Source organism: Pholcus phalangioides, unplaced genomic scaffold (genome assembly GCF_987345545.1).
Source record: "Pholcus phalangioides strain wild (caught in Gottingen) unplaced genomic scaffold, Ppha-v1.0 ptg000012l_1, whole genome shotgun sequence".
NCBI classification, from domain to species: Eukaryota; Metazoa; Arthropoda; class Arachnida; order Araneae; family Pholcidae; genus Pholcus; species Pholcus phalangioides.
In genome coordinates, this window is record NW_028301605.1 from 15,479,822 (window position 1) to 15,495,781 (window position 15,960).

The following is a 15,960-nucleotide window of genomic DNA, read 5'->3' on the forward strand; positions in this document are numbered from 1 at the left end:
CTGGTTAAAAGCAGTTTCCCAAACCTTTTTGTTCCATCGCCCCCTTCTTCGGAAACTTTTTTCTCTCATCGCCCCCCAACTCAAGCAAACCCATAGGATCCTATGCTATATCCGTAGCATCTATCGCCCCCCTGGACCATTCCATCGCCCACCAGGGGGCGATATTTCCCACTTTGGGAAACACTGGTTTAAAGTAATAATTGATGAATTTGATCATTTGATCATTTTTGTCGCACCACGGTCATTTTCTGCACACGAGGGCTAATTAGACCGGGACCTACAATTTATTGCCGATTCCGAACGGCAAGCTTGTTTTTTATACTCATCGAGAGGTTGGTGCGCTAACCCCTCGATGGGGGACTCCCTGCGGTAGCAATTTTTTGCTGCGGTCATGTCGCCGGTTTTTTTTTTTTTTTTTTTTTTGTTGTACCCCTGCGTCAGGAAAGTTTTCTGACAAGGACGAACCGGGTATCGAACTCGTGATACCTCTAAACATCCTCTGGTACTTTAGGCGAGTATCTTATCGACCGGGCTACCGCGCCCCATAATTGATGAAATTGGTTTATAAATTAATATTAACTGCATAAATAAGTGCTAGGAACGTTTGTTATTCATTAGTAAATTTTTATTTTAACCAAATTAGTTTGTTTTTATGAAATATTAACAACGGCATTCATTATTTTGTCAACCATTGATAATTAATTTTTATTAATGAAATGAAAAGTTAATAATTGTTAATTCATTATAAAATTATCGATTAAGGTTTAACTAAATAAAAATTGCAGCCATTCGAAACAAAATATTGAATAACAGGTTTATCACTTTCTAATAATATAATAAAAAGTTTATTACTTTACAACACTTACATTTTGGCTGTACAGTAATGTAGCTCCGGCTGTTTGTAGTAAATATGGACTGCATTGTGTACAAGCTTTTTATATTATCAAAAGTAATTTGTATTTACCTTGGTATTTATATGAATGTTATTTTACTGTAAGGTGCTAGGTGATAATTCTGTGATTATTCATAATTACCAATCGTTCCGGTAAGTTTTATACATTTTCCTACATTCTTCACTTTTGCAGGCGATTATACCTAATTTCCAAACATGGTAAGTATGATAAATATCGAAGAAATCATGTAGAAACGTCACTTAATATCCATGATGGGAGTACACTATACATATTTTGCCACAATAAATACATTAAATGAAAATACACATTACAAGGATGAAAACTTATAAATTATTATCAGTCTTGTAATATTAGGTATCTTCACACTTATCAATATTTTTAAATGTAATCAACATCCATCATCCTAGACTGAAGTTTGAACAAGACGTCCAGTAAGTTTGAATAATTCATTGACAATTTATCATATGTACCTATGTGAGCTGGAGGATTCATACATAATGGTAATGATAAATTTATCAAACTTAACTGAACAGTCAGTGATTATGCATAATAGCCAGCAATTATGCATGATCACCAGATTTATCACATTTACCATAACATGTACATAAAATTTAATTTAATCAATGGTAAGCAGTTATTAAATTTCAGCAAAAAAAATAAAGTTAAGAAACGTGTTAAAAAATTCCATTGATAAGTAAGCGCTTATGACAATAATGTGACAAAAAAAACATGAGTTTTCTAAAGAATGTGGCAGAAACAATTGTAATATGTCACATAGGTAATGGGCATAAGTGATTTAGTGTAGACTGCCAAATTGTTTACATAGAAAATGACAGATGAGCGAATCAAAGTGAAACCAACTTTTGAATAAGAGAGAGCGCATAACAATATAATTAGTTTTTTTCTTCTAATCACCGATAGACTTTTACAAACTGAATAGACAAATTAAAATCCAATTGATTTAAATCAAAAAAAAATCAGCACATTCAAAATATAACTTCATAGGATGGATATTTATAAAATTATGTTTTACAAACTCGGATCTAGCGATGGATGAGTCCATGGACCCTTGCACCATGAAACCAGAGATCAACTATACTAGAATATGATTAATAGAAACAGCAAAAAAAAAACACAAAGACGGACAAAAGAAAAAAGAGAAACCATTCTTTTCTTTGATGATAAATGTATGAAAACGTCTGTGTGTGTGTGTGTGTGTATAGTGACCGAAATATCACCTGATATGTACATCATTACACCTGAAATGCTTTCGATTAAAATTTATACTCAGCTGTGAAAACACAGAGATGTTACTAAATAAATATAATTTTGTAAAAGTCTTGAAAGTTTTTACTGATAGCCACACATTTGATAGATACAGTGATTTTTTACAAAGATGTCAGGGATTAACAAACAGTAGGTAAAAAGGGGGGAAAAAAGAACACTTATATACACGCTCAACATGTATTAGGAACATGTACAAATTAAAAGCATATGAGATAAGTATTAATCTGGAAATTCCAACTTCTGGTAAGAAATCTCAGCAGTTGGCAAATGATTCCATAGTTCAGATGGATTGCAAAACATGGGTGCCGGAACCTATGAAAAATTTCAAAAATCATAATATTTCAAGCAAAAAGAAAAAAAAAACAAAAAGCAAAAGACACTGAAAAAAAAAAATCACACGACAGAAAATTTTGCTCAATGTGAAGCAAACGATTTCAATAAAATGAAACTTAAAATGATTCACATCTCTTACTCGTTAAAAAATAATGAAATCTCTCTCTAACGATATTTTTACAAATCTTGTTTGTAATTATTTGTAATCTTTTGTTTAGCAGCTATCCAAATAATATCACTATGATAAATCGTTTGTATAAGGGTAAATCAAATAAAAATTAAACAACATTGGTTATAGTTTTAACCACTTTTTTTGGTATGAGTGAGGTGACATTTATGTGTAGAGTGAAGGTAACCCTATTATAGGGATAATATATGATCATAGGAAATGGAGTTGCCCTAGGTAGTTACTCGGAAGCACGTGATATGTGCTGTTGGTCAGCTCACAGTATTGTCCGCACAGGAAATTGGTTGTTTTTTTTATCTACATCTGCGAAATGTTTGCGAGTAAAGAGTAACATGATGTTATTCATTTTAAATGGCAGAAGTTTAAATTCGTGAAATGTATCAGCAAATGAAGACAGTGTAGGGAAACATGCACTGTCAGTGACTTGTGTGAGGACTGGGGCAAGCATTTTTGCAAGGGATCAGAATTAGTGAATGATGATACGAGACCTGGTCAAGGTTACCTCGTTACCACAGACACTTTCGAATACACATGTTTAAAATACTAAGTAGTAGTTTAAACGAGGTGTAGTGTAGACGAGTAGTAGTTCAAGCGAGTAGTAGTGTAGACGAGTAGTAATGTAGACGAGTAGTAGTAATGTAGACGAGTAGTAGTAATGTAGACGAGTAGTAATGTAGACGAGGTGCATGAGTGGTTCAGTAGTACTACTGAACCACGCATGCACCTCGTCCACATTCCTCTGCGTATTTGTACTCGCTTCGGCAGTACATATACTAAAATTGGAACATGTTTAAACTGCCAAAAACTTCATAGTCCTGCTCTAAGATCAACAATTCGACAGTAAAATACTGCCACTGGGCTTTCTTTACTACCTTGCATATTATATCTTATTATTTCTATAGTATATGATACTCAAGGTTCAACCATATTAACGTATGCCCATTTCAGTGATTTTATAGCTTGAAAAGAAAATAATTTATCTCATTATTGTGTTAATTCCTCAAAAAGTACATTGGGGCACACCAGTCTGATTTTGGCTACTTCATTTAAAAATTATTTTAGCTAAAATACAATACTACAGGAATGAGAACTACGAGAACTACTGGACATACGATAGTATGGGTCTGAGGCACAGAAATGCCTACCAACATTTTAAAAATGCCAATTATAGCAATTGCATAGCATATATGGTAATTAAAAATATTGATACATTTCATAGGAACAAAAAATTTCATACTTTCACATCCCAAACTTTGCTTTCTCTTCTCGCATACTCCCTGAGAATATAATTTTTTCCGACCTATACGAAAAAAAAAAAGTTGTGGGGGGGGGGGGAAAGGTTAGAAAATTCTACAGATTCCAGCAATACTGAGCATTGTACTATGTAATTAAAATTGAAATGTAAGTCAAGATCCAAAATCTGTTAAGTAGGTAAGCGAATCCTCTGAAGCAAATACAAAATCAGGTGACAAAATCTGGAATCCTGATATATTACTATATCATGTTGTTTAACTATGCGGCAAAAAATTTCATTCCCTTTACGTCAAAGATAAATGCATAGAGTAATATACAAGAGCTATATATACACAGAGTGTCCTGTAAGTGCTAGCACGGCCATAATCTCATCAACCGTCTGTAGTAGAGGTATGATCGCAGTTTAAAAAATGCTCAACAGGCATTCAAAAATTACCCTGTGCCAGTTTTGAAGGTGAAAATACAGTGCGTAAAAAAATAAGAAAATCTAAATTTTTATAAGGTCCCCCGTGCTCTAACTTCCAAATAGAAAGTTGTTGCCTTGTCTCTCCTGGTGCTAACAAAAAAAATTCCATGTTTCTAAGTGCAATATTCACAAAGATATTCAAATTTGAAAAACGGAGGAGATTTGGGACAGAACAGCCAGGGCCACAACTAGGGAGGAGAAGATGGGTATTGTGTCCGGGCACTGGATGGAAGGGGACGCTGAATGCACCCTTTAACTGCTTCTTCTACATTGCGCGGGGAAGCCAAAATGCGTTCCTGCCCCGGCTGAATAAGAATCTAGTTGCGGCCCTGAGAATGGCGTTAAATACAAGTAAATGGTTTTTCCGCATTTAACACCGCTCTGTCTCAAATTCCCTCAGTTGTTTGAATCTGAATCTCTCAGTGAATATAGCTGTTGGAAACATGAATTGTTTTTGTTGGCATTCAAAGAACTGGAGCAACAACTTTCTAACTGGGTTTTGGGCCACACAGGGCTATATAAAAAGTTAATTTTTTTATTTTTATAACTATAAAACCCCCTTGGAAAACACCTTATTTGTAAACTTTCTCTTATTGGAGGTATACCTCTACGATCAATGGTTCACAAGTAAAATGGTATACTCCCTGTTTGTTATGTACCCTGTATATATTTATAAATTTAGGCCTCAATTTCAAAATTGCCAAAAGTTCCCCTTCAAGTCTTCAATGAGAAAAAGGCATCACACACACACACACACACTCATGAGACTAATTTACTTATAAAATAGAGGATTCAAAAAAAATCAAAAAAAGGGCCCCAAAGCAGCTTGTTTTGCATTTTCTGCAATGAGCCATCAGCTAACTGAAAATTTTCTATGGTGAAAATTCATTCTTATAATAGTGTTTTATATACAAAAGAGTTATTTTAATATTCTTATTGAGATTTTTAAGCCGCAGCACCCATTGTTCTGTGACGCATCGAAACTTTTGTCATATACTGCTTTGAGGCTTGGGTGAGTGAAATTTTGAAATTTTAGAACACTTCCTACACAGCTAACCCTCAAATTGTATTTTGAGTGGACAAATCAATCTTTATAACAGCAATACTATAACACTGTCACATTATTGTAGGTCTGTCCACGGTTGCACTATATGGTTATAAAAATACATGTATATGATTATAACAAGACACCTTGGTTACCTTAATAAGTAATTGTATTCTAACAGATTAACTAGAAAACTAATACTGGAAAAAGCCTTGGTTATAAAGTCAGTCAAAGACCTGGGATATAACATCACATTTTGCAACACTCTTTCCCTTTTATAGTGCCTAAAGAAAATTTGAGCTTGGCATATCAACTAATCATCCGCTTTTTCTATCAATAACTAAAGCGATAAAAACATGTTTCTTTACATAACTGACGCCAACTTGATCATGATTAAATTTCCATCTGTTATATATATATGCAAAACATAGCTACATGGTTAAAAAATGTATGGGGGAGGGAAGTGTTGATACACTACATCTAAGGTGGCACACATCTTTCTGTATAATGCACATATGCTAGAATTTTATATAAAAACATACTATAATATTTTAACTTACTTCGTGGAAAAGACGAGTATCACAAATCCTAACATACAAATTATCCACACGAAGAAAATATCGAAGTAAGACAAAAAATAGATCTGGCATCACTCTCTATGAATAAAGAAAAAAACATTAAGTAGGTGGCATTGTTCAGGAGTTCATCTCTCTTGAGCCATCTAATAATAAACTAATATGTAGCCACATGTGCATGGTATGAAAAAATCTGATTTTTTGATTATTATAGGGGTGGGGAGTGACAAAGTCAATTTCGGAGCAGCTTTGGAGCAGCAAAATTCAGGATTCTGAGCAGTTTTGGAGCAGCAAATTGAGGATTCGGAACAGCGAAATTAACAACAATATTTTCGTTAACCCTCACCCGTTTGCAAAATAGAACAACTGCACTGTCTTTTGTTATCAAACATCTTTTCATCAACTTGTTTTTTGTTTTTGGTGTTTCAGGCTTTTGACACCTTGTTTAAAAGAGCAGCTGTCATAAAATTTTTCGCACCAGTCTATTTAAGATGATTTTTGCTTACTCAGAGCACTATTTGCTGTCTGGAACAGCAGCCCTTCAAATGGGCTAAAGATTTTCTAGTCTTTATAGATATAAATTTTCTATATCAAGTTTTCAATTTTTTTACACTCAGAAAGAAATTGTTGCAAAATGGGAGAGAATTTCGGAAGAATCAACACGGTGGTTGGCGATTCAGCACTCGTTATTTGGCAATATTGGCGATCTTACTCGTTATTTGGCAATATTGGCGATCTCACTCGTTATTTGGCGATATTGGCGATCTTATTCGTTATTTTGTGATTTAACACTCATTGTTCGGCAACAATGGCGATTTAACGCTCGTTATTTGGCAAAGTTTCTAAATTAGCAATCATAATTCGGCGCACATGCTCTTTTCACTTGCGGAATTTTTTTTTTCACGAAACATCGAGATTTCACGCAATGACGATCGACTACAGTAATTTCTGCTGCTTCCAGTGGCAAATTTTTTTTTTGAAAACGGAAACTGACTCCCATTTGCGCTTTAAAGCTGAAAGACTTTGAGCAGTCGTGGGCAAACCATTTTCAGTTGCACGATCATGGATATTATTGGGGTTTCGCGATGGAAAGCCGATGATGGTCCGATAGTTTAAATACGGGGATAGCTGAAGTACAGTGGAATAAAACACGCTCTTTTCGGAAAGAATCGTTTCGCGGCAAGCAGGAACAAAAAATTTTTGACGTCCTTTCCGAAATTCCGGGCATACTGAAGCAAAATTCGCTATTTGGTGCAGAAAAATACGAAAATACCCTATCGGAGCAGGATGGCGCAAGATTTTAATTTTGGCGCAGTGCAGCACAACTGGCACAGAGTTCCCACCCCTGTTATTAACTGACTGTTTACTAATTAAAACAAATGTTGTTAATCATTAAGAATGGACATTTTCATATCACCTAACTGCTTTTTTTCTTCTAATCAATTCAATTTAAGTAAGTGTTAATGAATAAACTACAAACTGCAAGCAAAAAATACTAACACCAAAAATCTGTGTTTATGTAACATGAAAGGTCATTTCATTGAGCCCAAATTAACTTCATGGATTAACATTTTTCTTATAGAGAAAAGTGTTTTTATACATGAGGCCCCCCCCCCCACATATTAAAGTGAATGGGGGGTGACAACTCAGTATCACACATATGGTGAAAGTATCTCAATTCACTCTATGTACAACCAAAGGGCATCAATGAATAAAACAAATTTTATTGACAAGATTGTTTCTTGCACAATTAATGGATATGTTTTCAACTTGTTAATGAACTTGTCATAACGAGTAATGTTCACACATTTTTATGCTTTCACAGATTTAGTGAGGTTTGATTAGAAAAAACAAGAAACAAAATCTTAATACGAAAAGTCAAAAGCCCAATGGTATTTATGTTGGTACAACATCTATTATTATTTTGAATCAGAAATTAGTGCATAGAATTCTAGGCTTTATGCAAAAAGAATTCATCTTTTTTTTTTTTAATCAAGGGAACCGTAGTGCCACGTTGTAATGCATTGAAAATATTTAGTGCAGTTTAGCTAAGTGCTAAGTTTAACTAGCTTTATTTTTCTGCAATTTTTTCCATGCACAAAATCTAGAAGAGCAGCTTTCTTTCTCTCTGCACTGTATCTAGGGATAAAGTTCAAGTCCATATTTACCCCAAAGATCTTCTATATTTATTTTAATCACAAACTTTACCACATATCAGTAACATGCATACCAAATCAGGTTACTTCAATATCATTGAAGTTATGTAGAGAAAAAACAAAATTTAAATTTTTTGATTTAAATCAATGATTTTTTAAAAAAAAAAATCAAGTGATTTAAATTGGCGCACCCTGCACATGTGTGCATAAAATATACCATCAGTTTCAGTAAACAGTGCTAGTGGGGGGGGGGGGGGAAATGGGGAGAAAAAAATCTGAAATCATACTATTTTCACTGAACACTGTGCAACACCATTATCAGCCAGCTCGTCTTCAAAGAGAATTACTTCTTCATAAAACAGGATCTCTGGTTTGGCTTTTAATCTATCAACATCAATTCTTTCTTTTGTGTCAGAAACCTACAAAACAATAAATTACAAGTAATAATCAAAATGAAACATCAAAAGAAAACACATGAAAGAAGAACTGATTGCACAAGTTGTTCATTGGGAATTAGATGATAACTTGAAAATTGAGACACGAACAAGAAAATTTTCAATACATCTGCTCGTCAGAAATCTAATTTCAGAATTCCATTCATGAACAAATCATTTGGCCTGAAATGGAATGGAATCAAAATTCATATTTAAATGCAGAACCCTGAACAAACAAGTTTCTCTCCAGCAAGTTTTGTTTTTTACAATAGCTATATTGCTGGCACTTACTTTGATCGACTTCTCACACTCAATAAGTGTTCCTTTGTAATCGGTTGTGAAAGTCCAATCGAAAGGTTTTGTGATATTTTTCAAGTGAGAATCCTTTGCCCTGCAGTGGTACATGAATACAACATTATATACATATCCATTCCACTACATAATCAGTTTGATAATTCACAATGACAGGAACGCAACAAAGCTCGGCAATATAAATACAGTATTAGCTCTAGTAAAGTTATTGCAGGATATCACATACAGAGCATTTTCATCTACTTTCCTCTACTATTAAACCATATATGCACCTCGTAAATATTTAGAAACAGAATCAGAATTTTCATCTACTTGAAATACCATTTTTCTCTTGAAATAATGGTTCATTCTTCGAGTTAATTGCAGCAAATCAACCACAAAGAAAATAAAATCTCATGCAGATACGAGATTAACCAAATCAGAAAAGTTTGCAAATATTTTGTCCCTATTTTTTCTAAAATGTGATTTGCTTCCTGGTTTTACAACCTCGAAAATTTTTCCTCATGATGAAATGTAAAATTGTTATTAAACAACAACAAAAATTATTGCCAACCTTGCATCCTGCCATGCTTCGGCAATGGCCACTTTCATGTTATCCTTCTTGCTATCTACCAATCTTAAAGCATCCAAACAATTGAAATCAATACCAAAACCATCTGCATGTTCGATTCTCAGAGAGTTGTTAGCGAATGTCATGTCTGGAAACTGAGGAAGACTCAGCTGCCGTTGATAGCTATGGGGAAAAAAGTATTTACAGTAACAAGTATTGCAGTACAAGCACTCTATCTCACTTATACCAGGGAAGCCAACTTCGGTAGACCCAAAATAAGAAAGGGGCCATTCAAGTATTACGTAAGCAGATTTGTAGCCATTTTTTACCCCCCCCCCCACATCAGCAAAATTTCGTCAGCAGCTTAGAATATTTCATATCTTCAAAAAGGGTGGTTGATGACGTAAGCAACCTTCAACCCCCCCCCCCCCCCTGTCATCAAAAGTCAGCAAATCCAACCCCCCCCCCCCGATGCTGACGTAATACTTGAATGACCCCAAAAGAACTACAGCTAAATGCATTTCGGAACAAAAAAGAAAATACTCCATATAGCGGGAGTTACTCACTGTTCATGACAAACGGTCGAAATGGAATGATCAGCAACAAGAGAAAAGGAGGAGGAAAGAAAAATGGTGGAGATAATCACAGACAAGACCGTGATAGTAATGGGGATGGGGGGAAAAAATTGTAGAAACTGTTGCCGGATTTTTCGAGAAGAGTGGTGTGCTAGTTAAGTCGTTGACCAGTTGGTTTAAGTTTTTGTAGATGTGGAACGATTCATAAAAGTCCAGGTCAAGCAGTGAGAGAGCATTTTTGAATAATTTTGGCTGATGAAAAGTCAAATTTATGGTAAAAGAACCAGCAATGTTGGGCTATGTATAGATAAGCAGTTAAAGTCTTGGTTGGTTACTTATCTTCTTCGTTGGTTGTGAAACCCATCTAGCTGTAGTTCTCTTATTATTTTGGGTGTACTGAAGTTGGTTTCCCTGGTATAGTCTCACCCAAAAGGTAAGTTTTCTCTACTCTAGGATTAATTATTGGTATTTTCAACAGCCCACAACACTTGACCACAAATATAAAAATAAATCAGACTTGCATAACAAAAAAAATACAGCTTTACACAAAACGTGTTTGGTCTCATAAATATATTCATATTTTGCAGACACGAACACTGCCTTTTTACCCATCACCAAAAGAAGAGTACCTTTACGGCAAGTTGACATACGAATGAAAGTTTATATGGAAGAGACATGACGGTTTGGTTGGGGATGTTGGATAATAAATGAAATAAAGTGTGATTTTCTTCTTTTGGGGGTTTAGAAACCACTTATTTCGAGCCCTGAAATCGCAGTAGAAGTACAGCCGAGGACCTATGACAAATAAGAAGTAGATGGGAGAAATGGAATCAGGATGATTTTAATCCTTGAATATAAATTACACAAGGTGTTTAATTGAAAAATTGATCAAGCGCTCGCGAGCAAAAAGACATGAAATTCAGTTGCACGAAATAGATTCTTTGGAATCTTCAGTATCATTTTAACAAGATTTAACTATATTACATGGGTGCCAATTGTAAGACTTGTAAAAACTTGAGGTTCCTCACATGATAAAATATTTTGCTGCTGAAGAAAACGTGTCATACACATAAAAAGGAAAAAATAAGAATTATTTTGGGGGATTTCAGAGTAACTAAGTCACATGACCTTTCTTTCCAGGACATTGTCATATTTTTCAGTAACTTTATAAATTATGTTATATGATAATTATAAATGTGACCAAGGTCTCAGCAAGGAGGGGGGAACTTAGGGGAAATATGAGAAAATGACCAAAAAAGGGAAAAAGATGGCCAAATCTATTGTTCTATTACTTTGGTTCCTCCTTCCAAACAAAATTTCTGGCTAGGGGCCTGACTGTAACTATGAATATTTTTTATCTCGTATATTAGTCATGTCAAACGTTTTTTCCCCATAGAAATTTTAACCCACTGTTTATTAATTTGCAGTAGAGCTTCTTCAAAAGGCTATAAAATCTGAAGGCTTTCACTAAATCGGAAGCATTGGTATTCATGACAATACAATAATAAAAACAATTACAATTTTGACATGATTACAGATGGTTAAAAAAAATTATGTTACATTATATAATAATATAATTAGTTATATTATGTAACAGTGATACCTCAACTAAAAAATTTCCTGGTTAACAAAAATTTTTCACGATTTTTCTGCCTCAAACATTTTTGATATGGATTACACGTGCAAAAAAAAAAGTCACAGCGTGAGCCGAATTTTTCGAGCCAATCATTATCAGAATTACTCTGTCTTGAGTCTGATTAACCACACAATGTTTTCCCAGATGTACCTATACTTGTCTTTCTATATTTTTTTGAACCATTTCATGCAACATGAAAGATTCAGCTAATAGAAAATGCATTAAAAGAAGGGAGCTTATGTTTTCAGAGCACATTTTTTCAGTGCAAGCCTCGGAGCATCAAACTGAACAGTCTACTACTTCACCAAACACCAACTCTGGCCATATTGCTATATTGCAATTTACTGCCATTAATAAGATGGGTTGGAAATGAAGGTGCTGTCTATCAGTGATTGCCTCAAGCTCGTTAAGGAAAACATCTTAACCATATCTTTTCTCGGATTCAAACCCAGGACTGTGACAGCAACCTTCACGGTGGTACACAAGAATCTTACCACCATGCCACTCCAGCGCAAACTGAACAGTCTGGACATTCTGGGGGGAGCTTATCTTTTCTATCTGCACGTATCAGACACCGAAATGAGATGTCCAAATGACAAATGGATGGGGGCACCTATGAACTCGACTTGGTTGTGTGTGTGCATAAATTAACATAAAATAAAAAGATCTTCAATATCTCCCATTTTCCTGTATATTCTCATTCACACAATTTTGAAGCTGTTTATTTCAGCCTTCAGTCAGTCAGTTTTTGTATCTTTTACAGCGTTCCTCAGTGTTTTAAAAGAAACTTACCCTTGGACAAATCAAACAATTTTTCATAGAAACCTATAGGAAATCTTGTTTCAGCTTCCGTAAACATGATTATGGAACGAATCACCTTTATCACTGTGTTCAGTATTTCAGTAATACATATTAGTGCAATGCTTCAAATTGTGTGTTCGTGGTGTTTGAGAAAATTTCAAAAATGTCAGAAATAATTCCAGGCCACAAGAGAATTTTCTTTCTTAATTAAAAGATTTGAAAAAAAAAAAAGATAAGAGACCCACCTGCACAAATCACACAGACCTTCTGTTATATCTCCAGATGATTGATCTTTGATACTTTCACATACTGACGGAGTACTACAACGGGACTGCATTATATGATTCTTCATAGCAACAATCTTCCATTTCTTAAACTGATACGACTGCTTAGCTGAATAATCTATACCCAAATTTGACATTTTGTGCTGAAAGGAGAGAAAAAAACAGTTTATATAAAGAATACTGTCCACCTTCGCTTATGCCAGAAACATGAATGTGTAAATTTTCATTTTCTAAGTTTATCAGATCACTAATTTCGCTATCTAAGTTTGTGCAGAAACGTGAATATGTACCCCACCCTCCTCCTGAAAAATTTATTAAAACTGATTTTAAGAAAATGATATCCACAGAGTAAAAAACCATTCATAAGTCAGTTCCCAAGTTTTGGAAATTGACATTTAAGGAGGGGGGAGGCGACGTCATACATCAAACTTATGTTATATGGCTAATGGCTTTATTATATGTTAATGGTTCAGTGGATCCCATATAATATTTCCTCTTAATGTGACTTATTTTCGTTGTCTCAACTCTTCTATAATTCTTTTTCCAGTTTAAAGCAATTTCCCCACTTACATTTTTTCATGCCGGTTTTTTTCAAAAAAAAAAAGCAGAATCAACTGTATCACAGTAAAACCTCCATAAAAATCCATTGCCTAACTGGAAAGGAGGATCAGCTAGTTTTTTAGAGAAAATCCAGTTTACTGAAAGAAATCAGAAATCAAAAAATTATCAGATCACTCAAATGGCATACAAAAAATTATCAAACCACTCGAATGGCTCGCAACAGATTGCTAATTTACTCGAGTGGCCCACAGCAGGTTGCAAATTCACCCTAGTAGTCATCAATAGGTTTCCAAATTATTATTATGACCCCCCCCCCCCCATGACTAGGCTCAGATCCAAAATAATGTGTCAGGAGGGGCAAATTGTGTTTATCATGTGAAAAAGAAAAAACCGATAATAGTCCCAAGCTCTGTGAGCCCTACCCATATGGCAGACATAAAGCTGTGAATGGAGTGGAGACAGACATTTCCAGCAAATGAAGCAGAGGCAAGCGAATCCAGGCTGATGTGTCAGAGAAACAACTGTGCATTGAATCATCCCGTATTTTATGAGGCAGACAAATTTCTCTCATATTATTCAGCTCTTGGGAGGGGCGATCACACTCCTTTAGATCTGCACTTGCTTAAGACAGACTACTTAATCACTCGAATACCCAAAACAGATTTCCAAATCACTCTAGGTCTGCAACAGGTTTCAAATCACTCATGGCCTGTGTGGCATGTTAACAAATCGCTCACATGGCCTGTGACATATTACCAAATAACTAGGATGGCCTGCGACAGGCTACTAAATCACAGAGTGGTCCATTCTCTCCACTACGTCGAGCACCCGCCGATATAACCAGATGCCAAGTGACATAGCAGTTTCTATTTGTGACTTGCAAAATGCAGCTCAGGAACAGCTTCGGTATAAGGGACACGCCAACTTTGTGACTTTTTTCCGACGACAAGTCGCCAGCGCTGACGCACTGTATTCTGCGTTGCCTTTGTTCTGCTGGGTTGTCGTTATTCTAGAATGTTCTTTCTGTTAAAAAAGGTGGCGCTGGTTGTTGTTTTTTCCTGTTCCTAGCGAGTCTTTTGAAATTTTCACATGGGTCTCCTCCTTTTCCATTCTTTCTCTCTCTATTTTTTCTTCTAAATGACGTCACCTTATAGCCGTGGCGTTTTGAATGATTTGAAAAACCGTTGGGAGATTATGTATACAGAAGGAAGAGAAAATGATCTAATGAAGTGTGTGGCTCGAATTAATTATTGGATATCTCTCAGGTTGTACCTTTAATATTTTCCAATATTTATTCCCTTTTTCTACATACAGGATGCCCCTGTATCCTTTTTATTTATTTTTCTTATTTAGGCTATTTTATTTAAAAGAATCTGGATTCCCAGAAAGAGAGTCCGGGTTTTAATTTATAATACATAGAATATATTTATTTATACAACATGCAGGACCGTTGTTTATTTAAGAGTGGATACCTTCTGTTGTTTTGATGTTTAGTCTTAGATAGTGATATTTTTATTATAATTATGCTTATTGGTTTTGGCATTTTTATGCTTGCTTGAGCATCCCACAGCCTCATATCATATTAACGGACTCAGAAATCATATTTATAACCCAGATCTTATTTATGTTTCCATTTCACTTGTGTTTCATGATATCTTTCACATTGTTGTCATAGGCGGAGATTGACTTGGAAGTCTGGGGGGGAAAGGTCATTATTGCTGGGGGGGCGCGATGATGTCAATTCATCTATACATATATACAGTAGATCAGTCGACTCCACGTTTGACTCTGGGGGGGCAATGCCCCCCCCCCCTCCGTATCTCCGCCCATGATTGTTGTCTATGCTGGCGAGTTTTTTTTTCGGCGCCCGTAATGTGTCTAACGGCCTTGGCGACTTTTGATGGGGTCGTTGGACATGTTTGGCGCCGTAAAAAAAAAAAGTCGCCGAAAATCGCCAAGCTGCCCCTTATACCGAAGCTGTTCTGCAGCTGATCATTTCATGAACGCAATGGCTATAATTAGACAGATTTTCTAACCAATCACGAATGTACTCAAGGGCTTCTATGCCCAAGCCGGGATTCGAGCTCAGACCTCTCGAATCGAAGGTTTTGAGGGGAAACTATGATACACTTTTTCATAACTGGGGTTAAACAACACAAAAAAAAGAAAAACCCTTGTTTAAAAACTTGACTTTTTTTTTAACGGCTATAAATATCCATTCAAAATACAATCATATTAGTCAATTAAATGTTATATTGAATAAAAGCAATACCGTAATTGTGTTTTAAAAATCTGTATATCTCTAAAATCACTTTTTGTTGAACTTTCATAAACTTTCGATTCGAGATCATATACAACCAGTTCAAACAGGTAGATCAGGAGATAAGGGACATACCACCCCCTCATGATAATTTTAAAATTATTTTTTTTCAAATTAATTATTAATGAAACAAAATTAATAAAAGTTAAGATAATAAAGATAGTTAAGGTAATAAATATCGCTTTTAAATTCCTTCTTACGATTTTTTTTATTACTTTTTGTTTATTTTGTATCCAATCCGTGTTTTTAAGAAGTTTCTTCCACAATTTT

At 35.1% G+C, this 15,960-nt stretch overlaps 1 protein-coding gene across 1 annotated transcript; it reads right to left on the reverse strand.

Annotated features, from left to right (window-relative positions):
* Nucleotides 1-612: 612 nt before the first annotated feature.
* On the reverse strand, nucleotides 613-15,759 carry LOC149079649 (TIP41-like protein). The gene is made up of 8 exons (XM_089240256.1): nucleotides 15,643-15,759; nucleotides 12,771-12,952; nucleotides 9,517-9,696; nucleotides 8,943-9,042; nucleotides 8,505-8,636; nucleotides 6,047-6,142; nucleotides 3,959-4,021; nucleotides 613-2,513 (listed from the first exon to the last, which is right to left on the reverse strand). Exons 2-8 carry the CDS (start codon nucleotides 12,944-12,946, stop codon nucleotides 2,421-2,423), a joined length of 840 nt encoding a protein of 279 aa, XP_089096382.1. The 5' UTR covers nucleotides 12,947-12,952; nucleotides 15,643-15,759; the 3' UTR covers nucleotides 613-2,420.
* Between the last annotated feature and the right edge of the window lie 201 nt (nucleotides 15,760-15,960).

What these genes read in the sequence shown, in the direction of transcription:
- LOC149079649 (XM_089240256.1), bottom strand. Translation starts at nt 12,946, where the DNA reads ATGTCAAATTTGGGTATAGATTATTCAGCTAAGCAGTCGTATCAGTTT. An exon ending in CACAGTGTTCAGTGAAAATA is followed by an intron (nt 6,143 to 8,504) that starts GTATGATTTCAG and finishes CTTTATTCATAG; the next exon opens with AGAGTGATGCCAGATCTATT. An exon ending in GCAAAGTTTGGGATGTGAAA is followed by an intron (nt 2,514 to 3,958) that starts GTATGAAATTTT and finishes AATTTTTCATAG; the next exon opens with GTTCCGGCACCCATGTTTTG.